The following is a 27,567-nucleotide window of genomic DNA, read 5'->3' as shown; positions in this document are numbered from 1 at the left end:
AGTTGCTTAGAGATTTTCTTTCGTTTCTTTGACTTTTTTTGGTATGACAGTTAACATTTATACCCGACTTAAGAGTAACCCTGCCACCTTTGCACTGTGAAGTTCACTGTGTGAACCCTGCACACCTCTGTCAGTTTGGGGTGTGGGAAGTTCATACCTGCTGTCTTCAGGCTGCTGTGTTTGAAAAATCCAGGCCATAGATGATGCTGTCATGGCAGAAGAGCTTTTGCCTTTTCACTTACATTCCTGGGGAGTTCATGTAAGTCACATGAGTAAAAGAGCTCCTCCTCCTGACAGCATTGTTACCCTTTCAGGGGTTTTCCAGTACCATGTAATGACAGACTCACTAGTGTGGAAAAGCTGCTCAAGTTGGGAAGCACAATATGGCAAAATCCCTGAAGCAATGTATAAGTAGTGGCTCTGTTATCTTTAACAATACCTCATCAGTGATTGTACTTGTATTTCCTTTTAATTCAGTTTTGGTTGTAATTTTTACTTAAAAAGGTGAATTTATGATCTTGATAAATGGCCTGAAATCCTATGGTCTGAAATCCTGTAAAGAGGTTTTAGGAGACCTAACCTGTTCTAAAGACTTGAGATTTGATTTTTACTCTGTAAAAGAGAATACTTGGAGAATGAGAAAGGGAAAGAGGTAGGACTAGTTGTCTCAAAAAATGTTAAAGGTTGCCATAAATTGTGTTTAGCTGATGTTAATAAGAAAAGAAATAGTTGACTTAAGGTGTTAGGATAATTATTTTAGCTACAAGGATAGCTAATTCCAAAGAGTTTTTGCAGAAGTTTGTAGACCCTCCTTCAGGGGAGAGTTAAAAAAACATTCTTAGACAAGCATTTCTTGCAAAGTACTATGTGTATTTGACGTTGTTTGGAACAGTGGTCTGGATAGGATTTTCTGTTTTTAAAAACTGTACCACTTATCAGTAAAGCAGTACTTTAAAAGTTGTAAGCAAAATTACTGCCTCTTTAACAGTATTTTACAGAAGCTCTAGTTGTGCAGTGTAATCTTATTTGGATAAATACTCTGTAATGCCTTAGGGTGAGAATGAAGTGTCATTGTTTTGTAGGTTTAAAATACAGTGATCAAGAAGACAGCACGGGACAAATGTGATTAGTACAGGGTTGGGAATTAAGTCTCTGTTCTCATCTTGAATCAATGGCTTATTACTTGGCCTCAGACATGTTGCTGCCTTCTTAGCCCCATCTGTAAAGTCAGTATACTAATGATGACCACAGTGACATACACCTTCTAATAAAGAGGAGATTTTGAATACTGAAATCTGAATAATGGCTTAAACAAGAAAAATAACACAAAAAATGTTGGTTTAAATTGTGACGTTCATCAGTTAATTAATGGGAAAATTTATTCCATAAGACAACCTTACAAGTACATTTTTTTCCTGAATGCAGCATTGTGCTTAAGAGTAGAGAATTTTCTGTTGCATAGCAGATAGAAGGTATGCTGCAATCATGCAAATTATTATTTACAAGCTGGATCTGGCACTGGGTGTTCACAAAGTAGAGATTAGCCCATGATGTGGAATTGGTTATCCATATGTTTAGACTGTGTGAATTTCTACATTACTGTGAGTTTGAAAATTCCAATACAAACACTGCAGCACGTGCAGACAGATGCACATTTGCATACTTTGTCTTTTCTTCCTTCTCATTTCCTCCATGCATGGAGATATACACAGTTTCCTCACCTCTGAGGTACAGGGAGTATTTAGTGATCTCTTTTCAGTCTTTGTAAGGAAGAAAACATCCATAGTATGTTGAAGGCTCAAGGAAATAAAATAATATGGGATCAGAAAGTAGCAATAGGCTCATGCTTTTATGGGAAGTGTGAGTGGTAATGGAGGGCTGTAAATACTCTTCTATGAAGGAGTTATAAATAAGCTGGAGAAACTGAACAATCTCAGAGAGTAGCCATGTCATATTACTGTTTTGCGTGGCTTCAGTACATATTAATGTTTCTGTGAATATTCCAGATGTAAAATCTCCTTAATGATGGTCATTTTACATGGAGATGGGAATACTTTGCCATTTGGTTCATGTAAAAAGTGGAGGGAGCATGGAAGTCTTCGTTTGTCTAAGTTACTAAGATCAACAGAGCAGACTTGAACTTGAAAAAATTCTCAATCATTACTAAACCACTTCAAAAGAAAGCAAAGTAAAAAGAAAAATGCAAGACTATTTTAGGAGCAAACACATTCTTTCTAACGTTCTTTCATTTTTCTTTTAAAATCATAATGTAATTTATGAAAGGTAATGCTAGTACAAGCCATGGGCAGCATTTTATAGTCATCTAACACTTGTGGCACATGAAGTGCACATGCAATGCATTTTGCTTCCAAATAAAATGCATTTTTGGAAATGAGTGTTTGTACTGGGTTGGTCTTTAAAGCATAGGTTTAAAGCTGGTATTTAATCTAAGGAAGGTGAACATGTAAATATATGCACCTAGTTGTTAATAATCCCGAGATGTGAGAGCTGAAAAATGCCCTAGTGATAGTGAAGTAATAAAAGTCTTTAAGACTTTCTGCTTATTGACATTTTATAGCAAACATACAGCTCCTGTATGTTTTTATGCTATAAAAAGCATCCACATAAAATGTTTGTGGATTTTTGCATGTGTTGATTTTTTTTAGTTGCTGTTCTCTGTCCTAATAATCACTGACTTAAATTTTCTTATTTTCATGTATTTTCAGTGATTTTTACCTATAACTTAATTTTTATGTGCATGCAGTTTGTGACTTGAACTCTCCTGGACATACAGTTACGGCTTTTATGTACCAGTAGATGAGAACATTGCATGCTTCCTGTTATCAGTATTCTTGCTTCAAGGTGTCAGTTGAGAGGACTTTTTAGAAAACACTTAGGATGTGGATTGGATCAAGCCAAGCTGCAGTTGAAACACTTGGTAATATTAGGCAAATTCCCCAACTGCTGAAACTGCTAACAAAGTGCCTGGATCTCAATTGTGTACTTTTGATAAAATGATTAATGCCCATAGGCTGGCTGTTTGTTGTTTTGCATTGGTTTCTTTTTTTCCAGAGACTTCTCTGGAATTCAAATGTGTAATTTTCTCTAAAATCAGCATACATTGGATCCATGAGGGATTTTTATGCCTCTCTTGGAAATTCAACCCTAATTTCTAATTCTGAAAACACTGGCCTATATGTTTATTTTTAAAATTTGAACTTACTGCACTGAAATCAGTTTATCTAATTTGTTTGCTGTCAGTTCAGTGTTTGCTGCAGTCTGGAAATGGATCTCTGTCTGTTTCTTTTCAACCCATTATACTTGACCTTAAACATTATAGCTATGGAATACTGAGCAACTTTTCTTTCATTTGATAAAAAGATTCTGTCTTCATTTTATTGGACTCTTGCCTTTTTTACAAAGCAAGAAATTCTGTGCTTTTGATTTTTTCTTTCTTCAAACCATCCCTGCCTGTCCTGTTCTTCTTTCCAGACAGGGCTAGTTTCAAATACAGACTTCATCAGGTTTTGTCTGGACCCTAGTTAACAAAAGATGCCCTCCAGCAGTGTGCACTGCTTCTCATGCTGTTGCCAGTTCTTTCTACATCATGACAACAGGAGTAATTTTGAACCTTAAACCTTTGGGGTTTTGATGTTTTTCTCTTACAATATTTTGGAATTGTCTGGTAATCTTTCGTATTTAACAAGTACTATATTTGCACTTTCAAGTTCTCTCAAAGCTATTTTAATCCTTTTTTTTTTCAATACTACATATTACTTATGTTATTAGTGAATCTATTTTAAACTTCCCACCTTGTGTCAATCGTAATGCCACAAACACATTTATAAATCAAAGTTTATTATTATGTCTGAGAGAGGTTCCTTGACTGCCCTACTAATCAAGAATATTTTCTTTGTTTGACTAGATGCATATCATACATGAACAGTTTTGTTTCATTAGAAACAAACATTCATTTTGTAGTGTTTCATAAACCACTCACTTTTTCAATGCATATGATTCCTATTAATTACATGCCTTTATTCACTGTGTAGTTTCTATTTTTTTTAACTGTTGTATTCTTGTATGCCTTGTTTACATTCTCAGTATATGTATGCTATATTATTTTTACAGTTTCCAGCAGTCAATCATCCACAGTCTTTAGAGAGAAGATACTTGGGAATTTTAAGTGGTGTGTTGCTTGATCTTATGAAGGTAGGAAAATGTATTTTATTTTCTGTCTGTAATATGTAGGGGAAAATGTGACTTTTTCATCTTTGTTTCCTAGTCTAATGCATCCTAAAAGTACTTTTGAACTTACTTTAGAGATATTCTGGTATCACAGTTGTTTGTAGCAAGGTTTGATATTTCCTGGAAATCAGGAAAATATCCCTTGCAAATGCCTGCAGAGTGTTCAAATTTTACTGATTTGATAAACAATACATAGTCCAGACAAAAGAATCACCATTATTTGCAGCAATATACATTCCCACTGACATATATTCAGATGTACAGGTTACCTTAGAAATGCTGGAGTGTAAGCTCTCAACACATAATAAATTTAGATAAATCCACAGAGTATTAGGCTACCAGAGTTTGTGTTCATTTGTAGTTGGATAAGTCAAAGACAAACTTTGTTAAAGACAAAGTTGATACACAGTAATTTATTATTTTACCTGAGCCCTTAATCTGCTCTCTACATGGTGTGTATGTTGACTTGCACTTCAGTCCTCTTTTGCTACAAGTGAGCTAGTTAACCATGGCCAAACTAGGATATGGTCCTGAGATAATTTCTTACAGGGTATCGGGAGAAGCTGGCTCCCTTCAAAATGGCTAAACACTGTAAAGCATTGTACTATGCCTTGTGCCATATTCCCAGGTATACAACACACGTGGTTGTCCTTATTAACTGTACTAGAAAAACATAACCATGGTAAGCTGCAGAACAACCCTCCCATTATTTCATCCATAGTAAGCTTGAAAAAAAAGTCATGTCAAAAATTGAGTTTAGAATCACAAGGGCACCACATAAGAGTTAAAGGTAGTTTGGGCCAAACATGAAGCATGGTTACAGCTAATTTTGGGACCACAAAATTAATTGTGTGGTCTCAAGCCCATCTGCACCAGTTTCTTGGAAACCAGAGGTCATCTGCTTTGGAGTATACTTGGGCATTGACTTGCTTTTAGCAGTTTTGGTGTAGCCAGCAGAAATCCAACAACACAACTGGTTCAAATCACCTTCATTTAATCTCCCTGCCTCATGAGGAGAGACAGCATAGCTTTTATCTTCGTTTCCTGGAGTCTGCAAAATTAGATAACTCAGTGCATATGATTCCTTGTTGATACTATACAATCTCCTCTGAATTTTCTAGTTCATAGAAACTATTTTCTGGCATCATAGTTAGCTGTAATTCAAGCTATACTAGCACGTATTGCCAAACAGCAATTTCAAGATCATTCTTCAGACCATCGTTACACGTGCTGAGGCAGAGTTTCTCTTCATTTAATCATAATTTTTATATTATATCCCAGTGTCTTTTGGGTTCGTTTTGTATGATATAAAAGCTACAAAGTTGAGAAGTTAAGCACTGGAATTTTACGGAAACAGAGGTTTCCAAATAATTCCGTTCCACTACGAATAATCCTTTTCAACTTTTCTGTCTGTATTTCTTCCTACAAGGTGAGAAAGGTCAGGGTTTCTCTAGAGGGGATATTTTGTTTGGCCTACATTACTTAATTCTGGACTTGGAACGTTGTTAAAGAATGAGCAAAAGACTGCAAGAAGAGACTTGTGGTTAAGTTGAATGCTACAGATGCTTCACATACTTTGCTGTATGCCTGTCTCTTCTCCAGACACTGGGCAATCTGGCCCATGTCCACACTTGGTGTGTTCCTCATTATCTGCATTCTCGGGGACCTCATGTCTGATAACAATCAGGTCTGAATAACCCACACCATCTTTTCCAGCTGAAGTAGTGAGTTCTTGATATAGCTCTCTTTAGAGAGCACTTCTGAACTAGACTAATGAAGAGGCATCCATTTGGCCCTGTTTCTTTGTTGCTCCACTCCTCCCCTGTCCTTCACAAATCAGGCTGTTTTGCAAGCATGCATTTGAGAGTAGGGAGATGGTTTTGCATGTGCTGACTTGGGCAAAAAAGGTGTTGAGTGTTTCAGTCTCTATTGTATCATCTGTTATTCAGTCGTCCTCCCCATTCAGCAGCAGACATGCGTTTTCTCTGAGCTTCCATTTACTACTGGAATATTTGGGGAACCCCTTATTTTTACCCTTGATGTTCTTTATTTACCTTAGCTGGAGTTTATTCTGAAGTGGCCTATCCTTTGTGCTAATAAAGTGCTTTTATAGTCCTCCTTTGTATCCTGTCCTTGACTTCTTACATATTCCTGTTTTGCATTTTTGTTTAGCCAACCTGACCTTATGCAAAATTTTGTGGTCTTCTGTACAATAAGATACTTTGTTCCTGAACTTTCCTGAAATTTTCTTTAAAAATCAAGTGGTTCTCCGGAACATCTTTCCTTTGCTGGCAGTTTTTCAGAAGATTCTGCCCAGTAATTCCCTATGGAAACTGAAAACTGCTCTTCTAAAATCTTGGGTCTTATCCCTGATTCTTATCTTCCCACACTTCCTTTGAATCCTAACTGTAGTTTCATGTTTGCTCCAGCTCAGGCTGTCTTCTCTGATCAGGTTTGTCACCATTACTTTACTGTAGCAGAGCAGCAGGTCAAGTAGAGTGAAGTTCCACCATTGACTGATTTCCCTCTCCAGCAGCTGCATTAGGAAATTGCCACCAACACAGTCTGGAAATCTCCTGGATCATCTGCACAGTCTGGATAGTTGAAGCCGGCCACGAGGTTGGGAATCTGTGATCAGGAGACTTCTGATTGTTGTTGTAAAGAGTTGTCCTTTTCATATTCTCCTTGCTTTTCAATGCATGATTGGTAGCAAATGCCCACCATAACATCACAAATGTTGCTTTCCCTTCTAATCCTGACCCAGAAACTGGATATACCCTTTGTTTCATGCTGGTGTTTAATGCCATCCAGGAACTCCATTCTACTGAGTGCCACTCTTCTCCATTCCTGCCCCCTTTCCTTCTGAAGCCAGCTGTACCCATCAGTGACCATGCCTCAGCCATGAGCCCAGTCCCATTACTTCTCTGATTTCAGGCAGGTTCACAGTCTTGTGATCCCCTGTGGACTTTCAGTTCTCCCTGCTTATGGTTCAGGCTCTGCAAGTTAGTATACCAGGGAAGCCTCTGAACATCCTCTCTTCTGAGGAGGAATGTGGAATGTGGCCTTCTCGTGTTTGGGACATCTGGGCCACTGTAGTGATGAGCACTAGAAAAAAGGGGCAATGAAAAGTTAATAACTGTGCAGTTTGTCACTTGAGAAAGGAAGATACTGCATACTAAAAAAAAGCTATTATTTTTGTTTAGTAGTCATTTTTATCCTTGCTGACAGCAGTGCATGTACATATATTCCAAGATAAGTTTTGTATTGCCCTGTTCCTGCAGGAATCCTTTCAAACTTATGAAAATACCCAGCCTATTTTATACATGTCAGGAAATGTTTTTGTTCAGAATCACAGCAGATATAACAGAATTATAAGGCAAACATTATTCTGAGTACATTGTAAACAGTTTAGATAATTCTTTACAAATATGGGTGGACTTCAACTCCAGGAGTCAAAACCAAAACTCTTATATTTTAAAAAATACTAGCTCAAAAGCCTGTTTTTGTTTGTATAAGAATGTTTCCATATGCTTGTTCTCTTTCTTTGTAAAACCTGTTTTACTGTAGCATATTATTACCAGTAAATTTAATATTTTTAATTCTAAACATATTAATGGAATGTCTACTCTGAAAAATATGTTTAAAATACATATATTTCTAAAGTGTAGAGGTGTATACATAAAATATATTTTTATATCTTTAGATGTTTTTGTATTTTAAGTATATTTTAAGTGCTATGTATGTGTATTTATTGATTATACACATATGCTATATAGATATTTTTTATAATAAGCAAGTTTAAAGCCTTCCATCTTTTAAGTAGAATATAGTATTTTGAAGTTTCTTTTCTACCATATGTGGTTAAATGCAACATGGAGTTCTTCTGGCACTTGCATCTCATCACAGAAACTCTGAGGATTAAAAAACTATCCAAATAATGTTCTTTGTTATATTTTTTGCTGATGCAAGTGCAGATAATAACATTTAAACTTTGGGATTTGTTTTCCGAAGAACTTACTGAAGTTAGATCCAGCGGATAGATATTTGACAGAACAATGTTTGAACCATCCTGCGTTTCAAACCCAAAGACTCTTGGATCGCTGTGGAAGCTCACCTTCCCGGTCAGCCAAGAGAAAACCTTACCACGGAGACAGCAACACATTATCTAACAGGTAAATGTAGACATGTCACCATCATCACTGACATTGCTCTGCCAATGAGTGAGTTGCTATCATGTTTACAAACCTCATCTGCAAGAAAAGAAAAGTACTTATTTAACAGTGTAGGCAGATGGAGACATATATGCTGTTCCATGTTGTCCTTTACTGACCAAAGGAAGCAGACACAGTTTTACTGTACTATAGCTATTCAAGCTGAATTTTTTGCTAGCTTTCTGCATCAGGCTGAATGCTTCTTGAACAACAAAAAAAAGCAACATTTAAGCCATTTATGCATATGACAAAGGAAAAATAAGCTGGCTTACCCACCTGAGATAAATGTTAGCCTTTTTCTCGTACAACAGTAGGAATTCTGTGGCTTGGAGGATGCCTGAGATTTCAAAGGAATGCTCTTTTCTATGGAATGCTACCATTACTGTACATGTGCAAATCTCTCCAAGGTTTTGATATTTGAAAGTTCAAAATTCACACAAATTTTTATCAGCTAAATGTCCTGAAAATCGTGTGCATCTATCATGTTCTAAATTGGGGATAAACAGAATTTTGTCTGTAGTTGTGGTTATGAATCTTGTCTAGTTTACTTGAACTTAAAGCAGGGTGTATTTGCTCAGTGACTCCCTTGTTGGACCCATGTAACTTGAAAGGAGCCACTACATTTTAATACACTGGCAAACCAGTTTTACTGGTGGCGGAAATACTTCAGTACAAAAAGCCTCACAGTATTCCTCTGACAAAAGCTTTCCTAAAGGTCACCTTCTGAAGTATGCAGAATGATAGTGGCTTTTAATCCCAGCCATCTTCTTTTGCTCTTCCTGTGAGATTCAAAAAATTCTTCCTCATTTTGAGATTTCGGATGATAACGTTTACAGTCTATGCTTTTTTGGAGCTACGACTCTAAAAAGTTTTAGCTGCCCTTACAGATATTAAGGATAGAAGCTTTACCATTAGAGATGTGACATCAGAAGGGAAAACCTAGATCCATGGAAAACTTCTTGTCTAATACAAAGGCTTGCCAAGCTGGTTGATTTTCAAGTACTACGTTCTTTATATCTCTACGTTTTTAAAAAATATACTTCCTTTTAACTAAGAAATATTTTAAACTGCCATTAAAATTGCAAAATGTCAGAACCCATAACAGAATACATCATTAGATCACTGAAAGTGGTTAGTACAAGAATCCTAAGTATAAAAATGGCTAGCATTATTAATTTATTATTATCAACAAGATCAACAAAGGTAAAAACTCATCTGTTCAGTGAGCTCTCACTTCAACCCTCAGTAATATATCTGAGTTATATTATCATAAATTAGATACAGAACTAAGTGAACTGTTCATAACCAGCCTATCAAGGCTAACAAGTACAGCCGCAGCACTGCTCAGTCATGGCTAGTTTCCAATACCAGCATAAGTCCAGAGACAGAACTGGTTTTATGCCTGAAAACCTGAGATAATAAATCATGCTCACATGAATTCAGACTGAGTATTTGTGGAACCAGCTCATATCTCAGGTATGTAATCCCTAAACCAGGAGAGCTGGAAAGTAGAGATTAAGGACATCAGCAAGTAGCTCTGCACAAAGTCAATCTGGTTGCAGAGCATTTTGGGTGCAGCTTTGGAGATGAGTTGGTGTGCCAGGAACTGGGATAGTGCTAAGTTCCATGGAAGTTTTGGTTTCTGTGGTAGACCTGATTTTGGGTTTGATGTTACAGGGCTTCCTCTGGTGCACTGAGCTTGGGCTCACTCCATCTGGATATCTTTACCAGCACAATATCCTCTTCCAGCCCTCCCCTTCCAAATCAGACATACATTAGAATAGCCTAGAGCCTAGATTGTATCGAGTTTTTTGACAGTGCTGACATACTTTGTTGTTCTACCTTTACTTTAACATGCCAGGTGTATTTAAGATTTTTTTAATGGATATAGAGCTGATTTTTGTAATGTAATGCTTACATTAGTGATATGCACATACATTACTCACACACATGAATAAATGTGTAAATAAATGTTGGAATTTCTGTGGTTGGGTTTTACATCTTCATTCTTTTTTTCGGCAAAATCCATCAACCAAGGTTCAGTTTGTCCATCAGGATATAAGCAGAAAGAAACACGAGTGTACTAATGTTTGCAAATCTGTAATTTTAGTGGAGCTTCTGATGCCTAGTTGGCAGTATTTTATCTTTTTACAGTTAAATTTTGTGTTTTTAAATGGCAACTCCCTTCTGAAATGAGTGTGCTTTTGTTGAAGTTTTTAATACATTAATATGTCATGTGGTATATTAATGCTTCTTTATGCATTTTAATGTAGAAATCAAGCCAGCAAAAGTTCTGCTTTGCAGTCACACCACAGATCAAACAGCAAGGATATACAGACTCTAGGGGTTGGCGGGCCAAGAGAAGAGGGTCTTCCAGCAAATGAAAGCTTTCTGAATGGAAACCTTCCTGGAGCTGCACCTAGTCCAATGCATACCAAAAAACCAAGCAACACACCTGGCTCTGGCGGCAAGGATCTAACCAACAATAACATGCCTCATCTTCTCAGCCCAAAAGAAACAAAGGCAAAAACAGAGTTTGATTTTAATGTGGACCCAAAAAGCTCTGATGGTCCAGGCACAAAGTACCTGAAGTCTAACACCAGGTCTCAGCAGAACCGGCACTCGTTCATGGAAACTTCTCAAAGCAAAACGGGGACACTGCAACCCGGCGATAAGCACAGTCGCCACAGCTATATTGATACCATCCCACAGTCTTCTAAGAGCCCTTCATATCGGACAAAGTCAAAGAGCCACGGGGTTCTGACAGACTCGAAATCCGTGGGCAACCTTTCTGAGGCCAGGGCCCAAGCTGCAGAACCAAACAGCAGTAGGTATTTCCCATCCAGCTGTATGGACTTGAACTCTCCTACCAGTCCCACTGCTCCGCGACACGGCGATAACAGAACTTTGCTCAGTCCGTCCGGCAGGAACAACCGCAGTGAGGGTACCCTGGATACCCGAAGACCATCAACAAGACACTCCAAAACAATGGAGGAGTTAAAACTGCCAGATCACATGGATGGAAGCCATTCCCACTCTCTATCTGCTCCACATGAATCTTTTTCCTATGGTCTAGGTTATACCAGTCCTTTTTCTTCACAGCAGCGCCCTCATAGACACTCTATGTATGTGAGCCGGGACAGAGTGAGGTCAAAGGGCTCAGAGGGTGGCTTAAGCATAGGGCAAGGGATGGCAGCCAGAGCAAACAGCCTGCAACTGTTATCTCCACAGGTGCAGCATAAATCACTCACAAGATCTGTTGGCTCATCACGAGAAGACTGTACAGAAGATACTAATAGGGTTAGTTCAACATACTGCCTGTTCTGGAAGGCTTACCTTCCTCTCTTTACTTCACGTGGGGGCAGTGTCCTGCTTTCTCTCTTCTGTTTGTTTGCAGTTAGTTATTTATTTGTCTTGCTGTTGGGCAAGTGTTGTAGGGTTGTTGTGTTTTTTTTCAGAAGGGCTAAATATTTCAGGTGGACTATGAATACCATTCTCTTAAAATACTGAAATGTGAGAACAGAAAAATGTGTTTATGAAGTTAAAGTTTCGTAAATAGTTCCAAGTCTTTGGTTACACTGCCTGATGACATTTCATATTGTTTTGCTTCACTTTCTTATTTGTGGTTTTATTTAGCTTTTCTTGTATGTCTTTCTCTTACGAGTGCTATTACTAGTTTTTGAAGTGAGCTTTTCACTCACATGTAGTGGGGCATTATTTACGAAATGGCAGAATTTACTAGAGGAATATAAAAACTTGCAACATTTCTCTTGATTTGAATGATAAATAATTGGGGTACTCTAGAGATTTTATGTTAGAGAGGCCACTGGTAAATCTCCTTACAGTAGTTACTGCCACTAGATACCTTGTGTTTTACTGGGAACCTTAGTTAATGAGCAGAGGAAAAAACTCATTCTGGTGTTAATTTATATTCCTGACACAACATTTCTGAATTACCTGTTTTACATATCAGGATTATAATGATGACTGCATTTGTCCCCAGATCTTTAAATTGCTGTGCCATTGATCCAAATTAGAGCAAAATGGTGCAGAGAGAAGCACATAAAATGAGTGTTTCTTTCTCTATGAGCACATCTGTAATAGAGACTTCTAAAGAGAGAACATCTAGTTCAGATTTGTTGACAAAGTGAAGGAAGTTAAAGAGCTGCAAATAGTATTTAAGGTCTAAAAATTCTGCTATACTGTGAGAGACTAAAAAAATTCTGCCTGCTTAGTTTATGTAAGAAGTATGTGTAGCTGACTTGATAGTGGTCTGAAAACACTATAAAAAAAAAGCTTGCAGGTAGTGGTTGCCTGAAAAAGGCACAGTAGGTTTTTTCATACTTAGCACATCTTCTCCATGCAGGGTTATGTGTATCCATACATGAGAGAAGATCTCATCTAAATAGGAGAAATACAATGTATTTTATTTGTAAAGTGCTCCTTAAAAGGCATTACAGCAGCTCTATTCAAAACCTTTCTAACCTTTCCTTTTTAATTTGTGTAGTCATTTTTTTCTCTCTCTCATTTTTGTCAACTTAAATAAATGTTACTTATTCTTCAGGATGTTACTGTAGAAGGGCAGTAACACCAACATTTGAGTTTTTTATAAATTTCACGCTATCTTGTATTCTTCAGAGTATTTTGATCTTTTTTCTACATTAATTTGAAAAGTAATTTAAATTTCATTTCATATTAAGTAGGGGCAGATTGTTTTTATTCGATCATTCTTTGTCTTTTGACAATTGATTGACAATTTTTTTATTTTCATTAGAAAACTTGGTGCATATCAATGCATAAGGTTTTATTAATTCTGATTTGCTTTGGAAGGCCTAATCACTTGTAAAGAACTTGCCTTTATCTCTTATGGTCAGTGCTTTTTAAATTTAAGCCTTCAATTAATGCTTTTAAATCTGTACTTCAACCATCAGAAGTGGGAAGGGAAAAATACTATTCTGAAATGGATGGCAAATTCACATTCTGTAAATTCACAAAGCTGTTTTTGTTTCCTCACACTACTTTCAATAACAAATCAGAATTAAATTGTTAATCTTATGCCTCATAAAGGCGTTTTCACAAAGTAATTCTTTGTCTTCTTTCTATCCCTCCTTTTTTTTTTCCTTTTTTTTTTTTCTTTTCTCCCTACATTCTGCATTAGAATACAAATCAGAAAATTTAACTTCCCTTGGGATTACTGAGCTAAAAAAATTCAGGAATAACATAAGTGTTCTGAAAGATTCTTTGTTGTTTTCCCATTTTTTTTTCCCCATTCAATTCTACTGGCTCTCTCTCTGTGCTCATATTTTGTGAAGCTTCCTTACATCCATATTTCTAGTTTCTCACTTATTTTCTCTTTAGTCTACCAAGTATTTTCAATGAAAAACATTCTTTCTTTGCCAAGCTTTATATCTTTAGAAAAAATACTTACTTTAGAAAAAAAAAATTTAAAAGACTCCCATTAGGTGTTAGTGTTGGGGCTTTTCAAGTCTCAGTGCAGCACTTGTTTTTATTTTAATTTAAACATATACAAAAAGGGGGCAAGCAGAAGAAAATAAAGTACAAGTTGCTATTAGTGTCTCATGTTTGTAACTTAACTCCTGACAAAGATGAGGTGTCTTACACAAGTAGTAATGTAATCAGATCCTTCTTCAGCCTCTTGTAAATTTCCGAAGAACGAAAATGTGATTGAAAGCATTGTTTTAGTTCCATTTCTCATGGCACAACTTAAGGGTTGTTTGTGACAGTGAGTCTAGATCTTCATTAATAAAAGGCAAAAAAAGATTTTTAAATAATTCATATAGTGAATTAAAATCCCAGTTTTTAATTCTGGTTGTTGGGGGTTTTTTTAGTGGTTTGGTTCTTTTAACCTTTGTCCATCTTAGATATTCTAGATTTAAATTCATGTAAAGGTTTTAGGGCAGTTTCCTGTGAAGTGTTGCAGAGAGCATTGAATTTTCATAGTATCATAGAATGGTTTGGATTGAAAGGGACCTTAAAGATCATCTTGTTCCAGCCCTCCTGCATGAGCAGGCACATCTTCAGTCCATACTGGGGAAAAAATTGCAGCATCTGGTTAATTTAAGAGTGGAGATAAATCATATTTGGTGGCAAATACATGCCTATGGATGTTTTTAACAGTATACCTGAGCTTGTGCTTGAAGTACCTTTCAGGGAATATTCCAGTCAGAAAAACAGAATGAGTTAGAGATAATTATATTCTTTTTGCTATTCTGTCTGATTTAGCTATTTAGCTTATGGATTTTTTTTTTCAGGGACTATCTGTTGTTTTGCATACAGTAGATTCTGTGACTTGATACCTCTGGGTACTACACTATAAGAGAGAGTGCTTTGCTACTGGAGTTATCACAAATTATGTGCATTTCCTGTTTGCTTTTTAGAATTTGCTAGTAGCAGAGTGACCCGATTTCATCAGAAATTAATTTAACATCCAGAGTTGTTACAACTGCATTTCTTTCACGGCAAAAATCTGAGGGTCTGAATCATGCTCAAGTTTTTAAAATTACAACTAAGAGTGTGTTAATGTCATTTTGCATTGCACTTGCAAGAGGAAGCAGTAAAACCAAGTAATTATTTATTACATAGTCTGTGATTTGATATTAGCAGTTTATTAATAAACATGACAGGAAATTTGTGGTTAAGTTTGGGGTTTCTTGTTTAAAAACTACACATCTGTCTATAGTCTTTAATTAGGTTTTTTTCCTTTTGTTTAGGGTGGAGCGTATCATGATGCACACACAGAAGATGGAGCATCTACTAAGGAAAATAGAATTCTGTATAATGACCCTGTTCCGAGAAGAGTTGGCAGCTTTTACAGAGGTAATTTTTACAGTGGATCATTCAAAATTAAACAAGAATTTCAACATGGAATACAAATTAAGTAGTAGAAATGGATACGGAGAAGTAACATGGACAACTAAAAAAGTTGCTTGGAAAAAGACTTGTTCCCCCACTTTCAGAGACGGCGTTGACTTACTAAGTTGCATACAGTAACCCTGTTACTGTTGTATCATCTGTTTGCAAATGTTAACTCACTTTGATTGAGAAGCAGTGCACTACCTTGTACAGCAGAAGATAATTTATCAGGGGGAGTTGAACAAAAGAAGTTATTATTACCAGAGAAAGCAGTTCATTAATGTTAATAATTCCTATTTTGAAGTCTTATTAACATTATATCTAAACACCTTTGTACTTGTAGCACATTGACATTCTGATCTATTTCAGATACTGTGGTGCATCAAGCTGTAATGCTAGTTTTTCATTGCTTGAAACCTTGCTTGAAATATTCATTTATTTTATTTGGAGTTACTAAAGATCAGGGTTTCCTGCAAGCAAAAGCACACATATAATCCCAGTTCAGAATAAATAATAATAATACAGGACTCTCTATGTGCTTACATATGAATGTATGTATATATGTCCACGGGTGTGTGTATGTACAAATACACACAGATACTGTTCTATTATGGTATCTAAAAGATGGTGATTACTGAGCAGCTGCCTCATGGCTAAACCTGGGTAATCCTTTCAAAAAAGACAAAGATTATAAGAAGCTAATTACTGTCCCGCGAGTGTTAGGAGGCTTGTGGGGCTCCCCTGAACTTTAAGAAGTCCCAATCAGCTAAAATTTGAGTATAAGTCAACTAATAACCTTAAGTAGCATCACAAATCTCCCTCTTATCCTCTTCAGGTTGATCAGTTGGCTGATGACCTCGTTTAGACATGGTAAAATCTGCTAGTCCTTGCAAGTGTCCCCTTGCAGTATTAAAACCTGTGAGCAATATTAAAGCTTGTAGTGTTTTGAGCAATACTTTTGAGTGTAAGGATTTGTAGTGTCAGTATTTGTAGATTCAATTTTGACAAATACTGTAGTATGATGCTACGGTAATGCTGGAACTATTGTCTGATCATTTTTTAATCTAGTGCAGGTATTTCTGGTAATATTAATAATTCTGATAAGTTTATGTTCTAGGTATATATAACCTATTTTCAAAACCATAGTATTTCTGAAAAAGATGTATTATCTCTTTTTGATCCTTTCATTTTTAGTGACCAATCTCCTACTCTTGGTTATATTAAAATCCAAAGTAATTTTTTTCAGGAATTCCACTATTTTTTAAGGTCTAAGTGAAGACAAAGACTAAAGCTGTAGTATTTTGTGCCTTTAATAGTAGTATTCAAACCTTTTATTCTGTTTCCTGTTTTTGGATGTTGATTGCATTTGTGGCTCTCTACAGATTGAAACGTTCTGAAGTCTAAAAACAACTCACCCAACTTCTGATGATGGTCTCATTTCACAACTATTACCTTGCAAGTAGCACAAAACAGCAGCTTTCCAAACCATAAACAAGTATGCTTTTTTTCAGTCATACATGAAGTACAACTGTCTTCACTGTCTTGTTTCTCTAAAAGAGGTAGAGAGGAAGCAGGCAATTGAAAGATGTCATTTTGGGCTGAGCTCAATAGACTTTGTTTGCTCTTTCTCTGTTCAGTTCCATCTCCACGTCCAGAGAGTACATACATAGAAAACAACGTGTCGAACAGAGCCTCGGTGTTACCAGCAGACAGCAGCACAGTGGCAAACCACTCAAAGAGGCAAACCACCTTTGACACCTGGTGAGTTGTTATTTACACAGATGTGTAGAGAATGGCAGGAAAAAGAATTTTTAACAGGAGAGAGAAAAAAAAACCCAAAACAAAAACCTTTTTTCTAAAATTTGCAACTGTCTATAGGTGCTTAGTTGCTTCCTTTCACTACACTGACATAGCATTGCATGTTTGCAATCCCCTTTTGAGCAACAAGAAATACTTCATTACACCATCACATGGAATGTGTGAAAGATTATATACTTTTGTCCAGTTTTTCCTGGTTGTTTTTTTTTTTCTCCACTATTAATCCTCGGTTAAGAAAAGTACAAAGTGCTTGTGTGCATTTAGAATGGAGAGCAAGACTAGCTGCTTGTGTGGATTCCAGCAGCATGAATTGTGAGACAAATGGAAAAAATATCACAATGCATGTTTCCATATGCAAAATAGGACTGTATTAATGAAGAATATAATATTCACCCTACAATGGGAACGGCTACTCTTTTTGCACCACAGAAGGAAATGAGTGTGTTCTATGGGAAAATGGACTAAGCAACATCTTAATGGTGTGTATTGATTTTAAAAGGTTAAAAGCATCACATGGCTCCATTATGTAACATAGAACAATTAACTATAATTATGTTAATAGAATGACAGCATATGCATAACTTTGCAGGATTTAAAGGGAAATACCTTCATTTTGTTGCTCTGAGAGCTGTTCAGCTCTAAAATACACTTAATCTTCTACTTTATTCAGTCACAATAAACCACACTGAATAAAAATAAGCAAATGGAGCTTCAAAGGATTGGTGGGAGCAATGGACTGCATGTATTCACATGGTTCAGTCGTGCTTCATCGCACTGTCTGATACACTGCTCTCTGAAAGTGTGATAAAATCGTGCTATCTAAAGAACTGTTTTCATTGGTTTGTTGTCCTAATGTGTTTTCACATGAACAACCTGTGAATTATCTGCTTAAAAAAGGGAAGGGGTGGAGGGGGTGGGGATGGGAAACAGCTGCTGTTTCAGCTTGTGTTCAGCTTATATACTTATGTAAGTAATAGAAGGTGTTTACTCCAGAACCTTTGTCACCTGCTCTGATTCACTAGAAATCTGCTTCCTCTCCTTCAGTAGCTCCCATTTTGTGGAAGTTAGCTGAGGAATCCAGTCATTTATGTAAAAAGTTGGTACTTATTTTGTGACTTATGTGGCTAAAGAAGGCATTTATTCCTACTGTTCAACCCTCAAACGTATTTTGGTGTCCTTCGTATCTGATCTTTCTATCTTACATATGTAATATTAACCAACTGGAATGTTGTTTTGCTTTATATATCATTTAGCAATATACTGCCTTTTATTATGTGGTCACTGCAAAGAAACATGTAATGTTATTTTAACTCTGAACTGAAAAAATAGCATATGTTATTAGAGCTGGTTAGGAACTTTTGTACTTTTTTTGCCTACAATGCCAAATATCAAAATAAAAACTTCAGAGGAGCAGACTGATATCCACTAACCTTTTATTGGGAAGATTCTTCAGCTCCAGGATGGAATTGCCGGTCAAAACCAGAGATGCTCTTGAAATGACAAATATTTTGGGGTCAGCGCCATTTTTTGGAATGTGAGGAACTCGAGTGCAAGGCCTTTGTTCTTCATTATTTAAAGCAAAGGCTTAAGCCAAGATCTTAAATCTAACAAGTGAATACCCTAACCAGAAGTTAGATCTTATTTGGAGCATTTTCTGTTTCCCTCAACATATTCTCTTGAAGCTGTTTCATTTTGTTGAAACAGTGAAAGGACCATAGAGATGCTGAATATGGCCTAGCAAATAGAGCCCTTCATTAACTTTGAGAAAGGTAGATGTAAGTCCTTGCTCCACTTAATGTACTCAAAGATATTCACAAATTGGAACAGCTCCTTTGAGAGAAGAACCCACAGAAGAAAAAGCATTTCTTCTTGTGAAATGGAAGGAATGGCAGTGTCTGCAACACCGATTTACTGCTATTTTGGCATGCGTTTCTCTTTGTCTTTGCTTTTCCTACTTCCTGTTATCCTGAAATGTTTCCTGCCCAGCTCTACATGTTAACTCTGTGCAAGTTGTCCTGGCAATGGTCTAATGTTGTTGCAAAATTGTTCTGTGCCATAAATGCGGCGTAATCAGATCCCTGAGTGACGTAGAGTGTGTGTTGCTCTACCTATTTTTCTGTATAGAAGTTGTGTAAACGCTTATGCAAATGTTGAAAGCTCTAATGGATTGTGATTCTGCTTACATCAATTTTATGATGAAGTAAATATTTGATGTTTGACTGACATTCATATCTGGTACGTGACAATTCATCTTGAATTATGAGCAACATGTATTCCACCTGGACTTGCCACTACTGTAAAATATTGCTTCTCTCATACTATTGCTCTGTGTTGCCTTTCTTCTGTCAAGGATTTTGTGAATGCTTGCTAGACTGAATTGTCACAGGTGTTCCTTTGTCTTTGTGTGCATTTCTTCACTCTGTCCCCACTGTCCTGCCTCTTTAAAAATAAAGATGTTATAAACTTTACTTTTGTCATCAGGTTTTACTCTTAAATTACTAGATCATTTCTGAACTTTAGACAACTTGATATGAAAAAAGGCAAATTTTTCATCCTTCTAGAAAATCTTTCTTTTGCTAGAAGATATCTGTAAATGGACTTGAACTTGTTCAATTTTTTTCTTTTTGATTCAAGAGTAGATGTTTTCTTTTCTTGCGCTTGTACAAGCTTTGTCTTGAGCTGAGCAGAATCAGTAGATGTAGGCAAGATGCAGAACTTTGTTCTGCCAGTGTGCCAAAATGTTGGCCTCAGTTATCTTTAACATGGCTACAGTTCTGAATATCACTTTGGAATAAATTCCAACATGCAATACTTTATTTCACATCATATTGGTTGCTTACAAGATATCTGGGGGCTTCTGGAAAGCTTTGTTGTTTAGACCTTTTCTGTCCATTGAAATGCATTTGTTCTATGACAAACAGTTTGTCATATCTTCTCTAGCATGTGTCATACCTTCCTGCAAAAAAAAAACAAAAAGGGGAAATATATATAGTATTTTTTAATATATATATAATATATATAAACACTCACAAACTATAATTCAATAAAAGAACAAGAAAAAGAACTTCCTACTCTTAAGAGTGCCAGAGGCTTGCAATTATCTATCTACCATTAATTTTTCAAGACTCCAAAAAAAATGCAGTATTTTGTAAACATGACAAGACTGGCTCTAATACCACTGTATCAGTGTAACAATGTAGTCACAGTTAGTGTTCCTGAAACTAGAAGATAACCAGTATCTGAGCTGTTGCTTCATTGTAAATACTTTCCAGTTCATTTACAGAATTTTTGAATTTGTAAAAAATACCAGGCAATTACAAATTCTTAAATGCGAAGCTTAAAAATCACCCTGGTGTGTTGCCCTGGTTGAGGCTCAGCACAGCTTGAAGATGTCCACCTTCTAATGGTATAGCTTTCCCTGTGGCATTTCCTGCACAAGACTCTTTCTTACATATGCACTGTCACCAATATGTTTGCTTTATTCCTGTATTTGGCAGCATTGAGCTTCCCTGCCAGTCTCTTCCAGTGACCACTGCCTCTTCCCTTACCCTTTCCTAGTCATCACTGGTTTTGTTTTGTACTTAAAATTAGATGATGTAGTCTAATGTTATTTGCAAAGAAGCTTTCCAGAATTTGTAGTCATCAACATTCTGTCCAAAAAAAAAGGCTACCCAGGTATATGCTTTGTAAGTTTATGAAACCAACCACTTCCAAATATTTATGGTTACTAATGTTGAATGATACGGGGTGGGGGTGTAAAATGTATGTGTGTATATATGTACACATACTTTTTTTTGACTTCATAACCTCAGGTAACCTAGTGGCTTTAGTGGCTTCTGGGTGGTATTCTGCATACGAGGTAGTAGGTCTGGGGTTTATTCCAGTTAAATCCTCCTTTTCCACATGAAAAATAAATATTTGCAGCTCCAAGCAAAGTTCAGATTTGATCTCGGGTTTTTAAGCTTTCAATGCCAGGCTTTTAGACGAAGAATTTTTATTATGGGCTTCAGGTTCTTACCTTAAATAAACCATCTACTTCAGGTGCTTCGCTAGTTTCTGACATTTTCTGGCCTTCTAGTAACTCTGTAACTGCCAAGGGTTTTACTTTCAGCAAAACCAAAAGCTTATTTGGAGAATTAGTGTTCATTCATTTATCTGCTGAAGAAAACTTCAGACATGTTTGCTACTACATCTCATTGTACTTGCATGAAGTTAGGTACCTCTCCTGCCCAGGGGGCAATAAATGCTAGTGATAATCAGAATTTCTCTTTATGCCTGTGCCTTTTCCAAATGTCTCAGATAAGAATATCCCATGTGATCTTATTTGTCCTAAGCATGCAAAAGCCACACAAAGATAAAATAACAAAGAGCGTCACATTTTTGGATTCTGCTTTGAGGGTAGGCTGTCTGAGCAGGGTCTCTTCTCTAGGGCTATCCTTACTTGCTAGTAAAAAAGAGACACTGCCTAACAGATTCTGGTGTAACTGCTTTCAAGGGCTGAAGCTTAATGAAAATACCAAGACACTTGCAGTAATATTGTAAGAGTTCAGTGTTGAGTGACTATAACAAATATTTTTTTTCTGATAATCCTATTTATTTCTGTGCTGTCCATTGTCTGAAAATAATCTTTTGGGATTCCTAAAATATCCCAGTGTTTCATCATATCGATTAAAATGTTCTGCTCTATTTTTACTCAGTACAAAATCCTGGTGTTGATGCTTCCTGCCATAATGCTATATATGTTCACTCTCTTCACATAATGAGCATGTGTTTTGAAGCAGTTGCTTTTCAAGGTCAATGCTTTTTCAGACAACTGTACTGCAATATGAGTCATAAGAGGTAATGACATAAACCAGCTGGTATAAAACCACTGTTTTTTGGTTAAGCAGCAATTGAAAATGGGAAGAGTTCTCAGCCCCTTATTTTTCTCCTTTGTCTGGTCACTATAGTTATAAAGAGGAAATCACAGTGAAGAATTTCACTTCTCATCTGCTATAGGGAGCAGTGTTCTTGTCCAGGTTCACTGGGCCAAAGAAGATAATTTACACGAATGAATCTCTGTCTAAAAGTATGACAAAGCTTGTCTTAAGCTTTATTCTGAAGGTTAAGTTCACCTTTAAAAATACAGCACCTCCATTTTGGAATAGACTTTGAAACAGAAAAGCCATTAACCAGACATTGGAAAAAAAAAAAAAAAAAGGACAATGTAGAGTAACCACATGGGGACTTCTTTATGAAGTGAAAGTGGTTCCTCAGCAGGCAACATAGTCACTGTGTTGGTAATTGATATCGATGCCATGGTTTGGGGTATGCTTGCAGATGTACAGGATGCACAGTAGTTCCTTTGGGGAAAGGCTGAGAAGATTCTCAGCCCCATTGAAATGTCTTTGAGTACAAGCAGGATACTTGGGATGCATACTTTTCTCCAACTTTCATAACAAATTAAGTAAAATTTCTTTAGTAAATAATTTGATGGGTGTTTGGTCTGTGCCAAGTCAGTCTTCTGAGTTCACCGCATCTGTAAAGCTGTCAGTAGTCTTCATTATTGGGCCTTCTCTTTAGTGCTTTGGGTGACTAATACAAAATTGCTTTACTGTTGTTATGCAGTGGTACTAAATACAGGGATGTGAAAGAAACAGGAATTATTAGCAATCCAGTATATTTAAAATGTATTGCAAATCTAACAATTCTATTAAACTAGAGATTTTTCCGGTAGCATTGTAATTTTCACATTAAATCTATGATGTTGTGCACCTGAATGTGTTTCCTGGATCTAGATGTAAGTTCCAAAAACCTAAATTAAGAAAACGTCCATCATCCTCTCTGCCTATAAATCTGTTTTGTAAGCCCCTTCTCTCACTGAACAATTGCAGTCTATTACAGCATTTAAACAATTCATGCATTTCTGTTTAGAACCAGGTAGCATTTCAAGCTTGAGGTGGTTTTGTGTAGAAATTGAGGAACGGGTGAAGCCACCTGTCAGGGTGAAAGTACTCATCAATAATGAGGATGATTCCAGTGATTCCTACCCCAATTATGTGTTTCACATTTGCTGGGAAAAAAATTTCAGCTTGGCATGTAGTAGCAGCTGAATCACCAGCTGAGAGCATAGCATTTAAAGCCAGAATTAGAAGCCAAAGATAACTATAGCAGACAGCTAAGTGTTGCTACATTACAGTTGCTCCAAGAAAAGCTGCTCCTGTTTGTCATCTAGAGCCCTTAGAACTCTGGCTTTCTTTTAGGTTTTTCGTCAAGAAAATGGATTAATTTCATTTTTGTTTTTGTACAACTAAAGACTGAAAAAGGACTATTAAATCACCCAATATGATTTTCTGTATGTTAGTTGCCATTAAACGTTATCCGTTCTGTGGGATCCAGGCCCAATAGCATACCTGACTAACGGGTGTCTCCCAGAAGAGCCTGTGGTCCTGATTTGAAATACCAAAAATCAGAAATCCACTTCTTTGACTAAGGAGTTTGTTCTGGCAATTAATGAGTCTCATTGTTAAAATCAGTGCCTTATTTCTAAGATGACTTCTCTGGCTTCATCATCCAGCTGCTGGTTCTTGTTATATGGCTTTGCCCTTTACTTCAAAGACCTCTCTAGTACTCTGTAATTTATTCCTGGAGAAATACTTGTGTGCCACAAGCAGGGAAACTAAATGTCGGCTCTATTTTGGCTGTGTTTTTTTAACGTACTAAAGAGACTGAAATCTCTGACTCTTTAAATGTAGGCCATTCTTGCTATCTCTGAAATTATTTCTGTAACACTTCCCTGCACTGTTTCCAATTTTCAAACTTTTAAAGGGCACTAGAACTGCATTCAGTTACGTCTCAATGTCCTACCTAAATCATCTCTCCCCTATATCAATACTTTATATACATAGTTTACTGCCTATACCTAAAGTAACATCTTATTTATCAACTGTAGTTAATTCATCTGTTTAGACAAGGTAAAAGATGGAAATTCCCTCTTCAGGGGGGGAAGTCACCTGTTCAGGCAAGTCACATGTTCCACTTTCGGGTCATCTGCTCTTTCCAGCACTGTCTCACCCGCGCATAACAAACTAACTGAAGTGTTTAAGCTGAAATGGACAACAGTAGATCCCCAACTTCCCCGCTGGTAAATTTGGAACCATGTCAGCAAAGGTTTGAATGAAATTGGTTCTCTCTGATGATCCTTGCAACTCTTGGCTCTCCAGCAAGCAATGGATAAAGTGGATCTGGGCTTTTATATAACATCACCATTTGTATGTTCTGTCAAATATGATCTTCGTTTTTCTAAAAGAACTTGTGTGTGATATTTTGGCTTGAACATTATATTCCGGCTTAAAAAAAACAACCACCAACAAAAAAAAAAAAAAAAAAAAAAAAAAAAAAAAAAAAAAAAAACACCAACTCTTGCATGCTTTTGTTTTCCTTAAATAACTGTTCACTGATTTGAGCTAAACATTTTACCCTAACACTGTGTTCCTCCTATCACATTTAATAAGACTATTTATCTGGTATTTTCATAGTAGCCCTTGAACTAATGAATGTTAAAAAATTACGAATCTTTTAACTTTAATCAATAGTTTACATTCTTTGCCACAAGATTTCCTGATTACACAGAACTTCCTTAATCTCAAAATAAACTCTCTCTCACATTAACTTATTTCATGTTTAGGAAAAGTCCTGAAAACCTTAACAGTCACTCAGAACAGCTCAAGGAGAAAGAAAAGCAAGGTTTTTTCAGGGCAATAAAAAAGAAAAAGAAGAAATCTCAAACTGTAAGTATACAGTATTTTTAAAAGAAAATATGTTTATAAGTTTTGAATTACACTATTTTAATATGCTAAATTAATACATTATCTTTGTATTATTTGTGATCATGTCCATATGTATCTACTTGTTCTTTTCTCTCTTCACTATACAGAAGTCGAATTCTTTCCCTGTGCAGGGTTTATTTATCTGCCCTTTCCACTATTTCTTCACCTGTCCTGTGCATCTTTGTTTTCATTCAGACCCTTTGAAAGCTAGTTCTGACCCAAGTTTTATGGTGATTGTTGCAGCAGATTCTTTTGCAGCGTATGGTGTTACCATTCCAAGAATATAAAATGTATTCTTGCAGAGCTTGAATAATTTCAGATACTCATTAACAGGAGATCAAGCTGTTATAAATGAAAATTCTTTCCAGTCTTTTTCGTGGCAATGTCTTGATAACAGCCTCTGTCTTCTTGCTGCACCCTGTGGCAGTAGTAAGGATGATGTGTCTTTACCATTCCTAACGTCTTACGTTTTACTGGGGGAAGGCATTGTGGCTTTTGTTATTTGGTTTAAGCCTTTGGTGCTATTTATACATTTATAGATTTTCATCTAGTTTTTGAAAGGGAGAAAGAACTTTCTCAGAGAGCAGTGTTCTGTTAATATTTCACAAAGCTTTATAATTGAAATCCCCCTAAGAATTGAAGTAACCTAAACATAATCTCACCTCTTACTGAGATGACAGTTCTGGAAACAGTAAAATATTTAATATTTCATATACCTGAGGCTTACTTTACAAAATTTAAAACTGCAGATACTTTCTTTTAAATTATTAGTAAAAGCATGCTCTTGCAATTCTCAAACAGGCCACTAGAAGCAGAACTTCTGAACATTTCAGTATTTTTTAATGAGTATAGTTATATGTTACAAAATCTTAAATGAAAAATAGTTTCATAAATAAACATTTGTCTACTTCTGATACCTGTTCTTTTCTGTGTGCTTCATTCTTACATTTCATTTATTTGAGTAATGAGATTTGAATAGTAAAAGCATTAATTCTACTCAACTTTTCATATTTTTAAAAGATGGGTTTTTCACTAAAGTGACTTTATTGTTAACCTGTTTATAATTTCTGTCTTGAATTGGTACTATGTCAGATGCTCTCAGTGTACAAATAAGAGGATAAATTTCACACTTGATCTGGAATCTGAAAATCAAACTGTGTTTTATCTAGCAGAGGGATCATCATTTCCAACAGTAGTGCATGCCCTACTTTCCAGAGGAGCTTGCTTTAATTCCCCACATAGTGGGTTTTATTTTGTTTAAGAACTCAATGCCATTCAAAAGGCAAGTTGCAGTGTTTCTGTGAGTGTAATTGCAGTTAAGATTTTGAAGGTTTTCAAATCATGCTCACACCTTATGGTTCAGTTGGCTTCAGAAGAACTTGTAGTACCACAAGGTGAAGAAGAGTAACTGAATCAAAATATCTACTGTCACACAGTGAGGTGGCATGACTCTCTGTGTTGCTGGAAGGCTGATCTGTAGAAAATTGGGAAAGAGGAGTGATTATCTGAGGGGCTGGTTGGTTTTAGTTTTTTAGAACTGTATGGAACACGTGTGTGTGTGTGTTAACTAGCCCTCAGAAATGCACCTCACCTTCCTGCTGAGCAGGTTTGAGAGCCATGACATGCACCTCTCCTTCTGAACTTTTGTATATCCTTATATCTGTAGCCCATTCAAATGTGATCATTTGCATTACACAACTGAACAAAATACCTAGATTGTAACTCTGGAATTACTTGACATTAAAATGTTCATGGAAGGATAGCAATTCTAAGGCCATTGATCCCAGTGATGTATTTTTCAACAACAATGAAAAACATGTTCTGGTCTACTCTGGTTCCAGCCATTCAGATGTAGTGGCAGGGAACGCTCTCAAAGCTGAGCTGACAGATGGTGTGTCAACTACTTCCAGGTTAAGCTATTCAAGGAAACAGGGACTGGATTGTGTCACATGTCAAAAACCAGCACTTTCTGAAACATTGAAATCACAAGTACCTTGATCTGTGGCTACCAAAACACCACTGCTTACAAGACAGGACAGTTATACATCATCCATACTCCTGCTTCTTCTCAGTCTTAAGGAGAGGGACACAGGGGCAGGAGGTAGTCAGAGGTCTTACATAAGGGAAGATGGTGTTGGCTAGCTAGAGCTAGTATCTCAGAGGAGGACACATAAAGTCATGAAATGAGATCATGATAAACTCTCGCATCCTCAGCTAAAAATTTGCTGACATCAACTTGCTCTTTGGTCCCAACCAGAAACTGAAAATCCTCTTATCATTTCTACTTAGATCTGTTTAACAGGACAATACCAAGGGACAGACTGCACCCACCAATGTGTGTACAGGTGTCTGGTTCAGACACTCTTCTTTGTTTTTCTTCATCTGTTAGTTGAGAATGTCTACCTGTGAAACATTGGGATGTTCATGAGCATCTGCTGGCACAAACAAAAATCATTACCATCAGTTCAGCACCAAGCTTGACTGCACTGGTAAAAGCTGTTAACAACACTGTAATATTATTTCTTCAAGTACATTAATAATGTTTTCTATTAATTCATATTAAAAGCCTAACAGCTTGTGACTAGCCAAGTCTTTTTCTGAGGTTTGTA

The 27,567-nt window shown here is 36.5% G+C and overlaps 1 protein-coding gene across 9 annotated transcripts in view; it reads left to right on the top strand.

The window, feature by feature from the left end:
* CDKL5 (cyclin dependent kinase like 5) overlaps positions 1–27,567 on the top strand; it is a 135,353-nt gene that overhangs the window by 96,044 nt on the left and 11,742 nt on the right. For 7 of the 9 annotated variants that reach the window (XM_051608155.1, XM_051608148.1, XM_051608149.1 and 4 more), the window contains exons 10-15: positions 4,132–4,212; positions 8,260–8,420; positions 10,733–11,759; positions 15,191–15,296; positions 16,970–17,093; positions 24,817–24,919. In XM_051608155.1, coding sequence (XP_051464115.1) covers positions 4,132–4,212; positions 8,260–8,420; positions 10,733–11,759; positions 15,191–15,296; positions 16,970–17,093; positions 24,817–24,919 — 1,602 coding nt within the window. The other 2 variants (XM_051608156.1, XM_051608157.1) reach the window with 2 other exon arrangements.

Source organism: Apus apus, chromosome 1 (genome assembly GCF_020740795.1).
Source record: "Apus apus isolate bApuApu2 chromosome 1, bApuApu2.pri.cur, whole genome shotgun sequence".
Lineage (NCBI taxonomy): Eukaryota > Metazoa > Chordata > Aves > Apodiformes > Apodidae > Apus > Apus apus.
Note: the sequence above shows the minus strand (reverse complement) of the source record. Positions and strands in the feature narration are given on the sequence as shown.